Raw genomic sequence first — 5640 nt, 5'->3', positions numbered from 1 at the left:
AAGCCACAAAGGCCATTTATTAATAAGGAGGAGAAGTGAGCACCAGGATTAGGGAGGGAAATAATAAGCTAACTACTGTTTTGTGCAAATGCAGTCAGATTTATGATCAGGACAACCCCTATCTATGAAGCTACCCCCTCAAGCCTTGAAGGGAAAAGATGAATATCAGCTTCCTCTCTTTTGGTTATACAAGACCCTTTTTCTGGATTAGCTCCGTCAATGCTTTGTCCCTGAAGTCAGAAAGTCCTTGCCAATAAGAGACTGCCTTTTAAAGTTTTTTTTTATATAGACAATGCCCCTGACCACCCAGAACCCCATGCATTCAACATCGAAGGCATCTAAGTGGTCTAATTTCCCCCAAACACAACATTCTAATTCAGCCTTTATATCAGGGAGTCATATGGATCTTTAAGGCTCATCACATACCGTACTCTATGGAAAAGATTGTCAATGCTGTGGAAGATAACCCCAATAGAGAGAACATCATGAAAGTCTGGAAGGATTATACCATTGAAGATGTCCTAATTGTTATAGAAAAAGCCATGAAAGCCATCAATCCTAAAACAACATATTTATCCTGGAGAAAACTATGTCCAGATGTTATATATGACTTCAGAGGATTTACAACAGAGCCAATCTTGAAAAAGATTGTGGATATGGCAAAATAAAAAGGCGAGGATGAAGGGTTTCAAGATATGGATCATGGAGAAATTCAAGAGGTAATAGACACCACTAATAGACACTTTTAATTCCACACTAGAGGAACTAAAAGATGACTTGATGGAGATGAGTGCTTCCAAAGCAGTGCCATATGAGAAAGAAGACATAGAAAAAGCCATGCCAGAAATAAATTGACATTAGACAATCTGGCAGACGGGTTCCAGTTATTCAAGACTGCTTTTGACTTCTTTTATAACATAGACCCTTCTATGATACAGGCACTGAAACTAAAGCAAATGATAGAGGAAGGATTACTACTATATAGAAAATCTTTATAGAAATAAAAAAGCAAAAGTCAGACGGAAATTATAATGTATTTCCATAATTACACCAAAGTGTCTGCCTCTCCTGCCCCCAATTCTACCTCCTTCATCTCTTCCACTTCTGCCACCCCTAAAACAGCAAGACCAACCCCTTCTGTTTCTCCTCCTCCTCCTCCTCAGCCTACTCAACATAAAGATGATGAGGATGAAGATGTTTATAAGCCACTTCCACTTAATGAATAGTAAACATATTTTTTCTTCCTCATAATTTTCTTAATAACATTTTCTTTTCTCCAGCTTACTTTATTGTAAGAATAGTATTTAATACATATGATATACAAAATATGTGTTAATCAACTGTTTGTGTTATTGGTAAGGCTTCCAGTCCACAGTAGGTTAATAAGAGTTAAGCATTTGGGGAGTCAAAAGTTACACATGGATTTTTGACTGCAAGAGGACTCAATGCCCCTAACCCCTGAGTTCTTCCAAAGTCAACTGAATATAGGAAGTTTCTTTACTTTTTCAAACATTTAACATGGCGTTGATATGTCAACCTAAAGGAAAACACGGAGACAAATTTAATATAAAAAGAACTGGTTTGGTCCAAGTTTGAGGACTGCAACCCAGGAGCACAGAGTCAAATTGCCCTGAATATGCACTCCATTAGCAGCAGTTACAAGTAGGTTTTTAAAGGAAAAACAAGAGTCAACTTCTAAGTTGTTTACCAAGAACTTACATTAAAATTATATAAGCTATTGATTGGCTATACACTGTTCTTTGTATCACAAATTCCAGGAACATGAAGATGATGGGTGAGACAGCTAGTCAGGAATCAAAATGCCTTTTAACAATTGCCCCCAGGCATTGGTAGAGGGCAGCATGACAAGTCCCATACGCCTGGCTATCTGAGCTTGATAAATTTTGCATACCACACATAGCGCAGACTACTCTGAGCTATTTTTCTTCTCTCACATTGAATGCCACAATGTAGTCACCCACTCAGGGCCTAGAGAAGAAAAGAAATGGAATCCTCAGATTCAACAAAACCTCCTCTGCTCAACTTCATCCAGTTCACAGAACACCTCTCAGAGCTGGGCACTTTTATGTGCTAACAATTCATGCAGCTTGATACCTTTTCCTTTAGAGCCCAGTAGGAATAAAGATGAGGAAACAGGTTAAAATGTTCATCTTATTGCTTAAATGATAAGCTGCTCTTCAGAGTTTCAAAAAGCAAATTAGGCCACGTTCCAACTAAAAGAACTATAGAGGCAGAAAGGGGGTGATCTCTTTTCTGTCATAAAAGGTAATGGCCAACACCCCTATAACAAAAGACAGGTTACAAGAGAAAAACATAACAGATTTATTATGTGCACATGTGTGCATAAGAGCCTTAGAAAACATGAACTCAAAGGAGGGCCAGTTCGTTCATGTTTAAATATTCTCTTCACTGGGGATAGGGGAGATGGAAGTGTAAAAGTAAATGATTTTTCAGAGGAAATTAATGAGTCCAAAGAACAGCAGCCCAGACCAAGTTTCTCTGTGCTTTGGGGGAGGTGTAATCACCCAACAGATTCATCTTGCTCACTGCCCAGAAAAGCTGATGCACTGAGAACAGCAGGTTTTTCCAATAGGGAGAGTTTAATAAACACACAGCTGTCAGAGGCATTTGAACCAGAGTGACTCCATCTTGAATAGGGGTTGGGTAAAATGAGGCTGAGACCCCTAGGCTGCATTCCCAGGAGGTTAGGCATTCTTAGTCACAGGACGAGATAGGAGGGCAGCACAAGATTCAGGTCACAAAGACCTTGCTGATAAAACATGATTCAGTAATGAAGTTGGCCAAAACCCACCAAAACCAAGATGATGAAAAAAGTGACCTCTGGTCATCCTCACTACTTATTATATGCTGATTCTAATGAATTAGCATGCTAGAAGAAACTCCCACCAGCACCATGACAGTTTACAAATGCCATGGCGATATCAGGAAGTTACCCTATCTAGTCTAAAAAGTGGAGGAACCCTCAATTCTGGGAACTGCCCATTTCTTTCCTGGAAAACTCATGAATAATCCACCCCTTGTTTAAAATGTAATCAAGAAGTAACTATAAGCATACTCAGTTGAGCAGCCCATGCCACTGCTCTGCCTATGAAGTAGCCATTCTTTTATTTCTTTACTTTCTTAATAAACTTGCTTTGACTTTACGGACTGGCCCTGAATTCCTTCTTGTGAGAGGTCCAAGAACCCTCTTTTGGGGTCTGGCCAGCTAAACAGAAGGACAGGAGTTTATTACTACTCAAATCAGCCTCCATGAAAATTCAGAGGCTAGGTTTTTTTAAGGATAGTTTGGTAGTCCGGGGCTAGGGAATGGGGAATGTTGATTGGTTGGATCAGGGATGAAACCATAGGGAGTCAAAGCTTGTCTTCTGGTCTTCCTGGGAGGAGACCACATGACAAGATGAACCAGTTTGCCAGTCCGAGTAGTGCCAGCTGGCCCATCAGAATGCAGGGTCTGAAAAATATCTTGAACACCAATCTTAGGTTGTACAATGGTGATGTTATCCACAGGAGCAATTGGAGACTTCTGACTGCATGACTCCTGAGCCCTAATTTCTTACCTTGTGGCTAATTTGTTAGTTCTACAAAAGCAGTCTGACCCCCAAGCAAGGAGGGGGTTTGTTTCGGGAAAGGGCTGTTACCATCTTTGTTTCAAAGTTAAACTATAAACTAAATTTCTCCCATAGTTAGCTTGGCCTATGCTCAGGAATGAATAACAGAAACTTGGAGATTAGAAGAAAGATGGAGTGATTACATTTTTTTCACAGTCATGATATTTTTAAAGGTTATTTCAGAGGTAACTTCACAGGATATAGGAGACTGAAGGGAGGAAAGCATGTCAAACAAAGGCTGTCCTGTTCTGCAGATGAAACCTCACAGAGAGCAGCTCTCAGAGTCAGTAGCCTATGATGAAAGTTTCTCTGTCAGACATTCAGCGGTGCCTGACTCTCAGTCTCTCTCTCCTGCGAGTTAATATTTCCTAGAGTGGGCAAGGGAGGCCTCCGAGAAACCTAGTTTCCATCTTCTGTTTACTTCCCTTTATTTTCCCCACAGATAAAAATCTCCTTCACAAAGGCAGCTTTTCAGGGCTGTTTCTGTCTGCAGGCCTTATGAATGGCCATCTCAAAATCTTTCGAGGAAGTATATATTTTGCAGTAAAATATTTTTTGTTTTCTTTAGTATGAAATAATTTATATTATTAGATTATAGAAGCATTAAAACCATCCATGATCCCACTTTTAAACAAACTAATCTGAAAGTATAACACTGGGGCAGATTCTAAGCAATGTATTATAAAGAATAATGTGTTAATGAGTAAACTAAGTTAATTGGTCTCCTTAAACCAGAGGGTCAGTTTACTCCATGCCACATGGCCAAAGGCAAAAGTCCAACATTATATCAAACTCAGATAGAGATTAGGAAGGAGAAGAAAAGCAGCTCACTTAGCCAAAGAAAAAGCAATAAATTCAATTTTGTAGAAAAGGGGGGCATAAATGGAATTGCCATTTAAAATATTATTTTTCTGAAAGAAAACATAAGAAATTAATGCTCTTATTTGCAACTGTAACACTTATTGCAGTATGTTCTCTTCTTTCCTCAGGTTTGGCCAGAGCCAGACTTTGCAGACAGATTACATCACATATATGGATGAGCTGGGCTCTTTCACAGGGGCCAAGCCTAACATACCATGGCTCTTCCTGACAGATCCCCGCCTGGCCCTGGAGGTGTACTTTGGCCCTTGCAGCCCATATCAGTTTCGACTGATGGGACCAGGGAAGTGGGATGGGGCCAGAAATGCCATCCTGACCCAATGGAACCGGACAGTGAAGCCAACCAGGACAAGAGTTGTCAGTGAAGCTCAGCGACCCCACCCCTTTTACAATTTGCTTAAAATGCTTTCATTCCCATTACTCCTTCTGGCTGCTACACTTACATTTTATTAATGAGAAAGTCTTGGAGGTCTCAAAGTTCAGAGTAGAGTGTAAATCACCTGGCTAGCACACACACACACACACACACAAAATCTCAACATAGTTCCTCTCTCCTTTCCTGAAGACATGAAAATCATTCTTGGCCCATTTGAATTAAAATTATAAGTAAAGTGACCAGCCCTCTCTCTCTATTTAGAGACATTTCTCTAAGGCTTTCACATGCTGAATCGGCAAATTTGGGGATGCTAAAGACTACGATGGGAAGTTGGGCCTCCATGAGCATGGATTTTCAGGCTGAACAAAGTTTAATATAAAGGCATTTTATTTTGTCCATTATAAGTATATCAACCGTCTATTTTTCAGTAACTAAGAGAGTTCTTGACATTAAATCCCAACATACAGAGTTAGGGTTTCATATCGAACAACAACAAAAGATAAAAATGGAGACACATTGCTTGGGTCATGACTTCCCAAGAAGAAACATATAACCTGAATAGACCTAAATCTATTAAAGTACTTGAATTTGTAGTTTAAAAACTCTTCCACAAAGAACAACAGGCCAAGATGGCTTCACTGGTTAATTCTGTCAAACATTTAAGAAAGCAGTAGACCAATTATACACAAAATTTTCCAGAAGATTAAAGAGGACAGAATAAACCTCAGTCATTGT

General features: G+C 39.6%; 1 protein-coding gene across 1 annotated transcript; it reads left to right on the top strand.

Annotated features, from left to right (window-relative positions):
• The first annotated feature begins 6 nt into the window (after positions 1-6).
• On the top strand, positions 7-5143 carry LOC101017669 (putative dimethylaniline monooxygenase [N-oxide-forming] 6). The gene is made up of 2 exons (XM_031662602.1): positions 7-719; positions 4640-5143. The coding sequence occupies exons 1-2, from the start codon at positions 679-681 to the stop codon at positions 4980-4982; spliced, it is 384 nt and encodes a 127-aa protein (XP_031518462.1). The 5' UTR covers positions 7-678; the 3' UTR covers positions 4983-5143.
• Positions 5144-5640: the final 497 nt, after the last annotated feature.

The sequence above is a fragment of the Papio anubis genome, unplaced genomic scaffold (genome assembly GCF_008728515.1).
Source record: "Papio anubis isolate 15944 unplaced genomic scaffold, Panubis1.0 scaffold801, whole genome shotgun sequence".
NCBI classification, from domain to species: Eukaryota; Metazoa; Chordata; class Mammalia; order Primates; family Cercopithecidae; genus Papio; species Papio anubis.
Note: the sequence above shows the minus strand (reverse complement) of the source record. Positions and strands in the feature narration are given on the sequence as shown.

What these genes read in the sequence shown, in the direction of transcription:
- LOC101017669 (XM_031662602.1), top strand. Translation starts at nt 679, where the DNA reads ATGAAGGGTTTCAAGATATGGATCATGGAGAAATTCAAGAG. An exon ending in ATCATGGAGAAATTCAAGAG is followed by an intron (nt 720 to 4,639) that starts GTAATAGACACC and finishes TTCTTTCCTCAG; the next exon opens with GTTTGGCCAGAGCCAGACTT.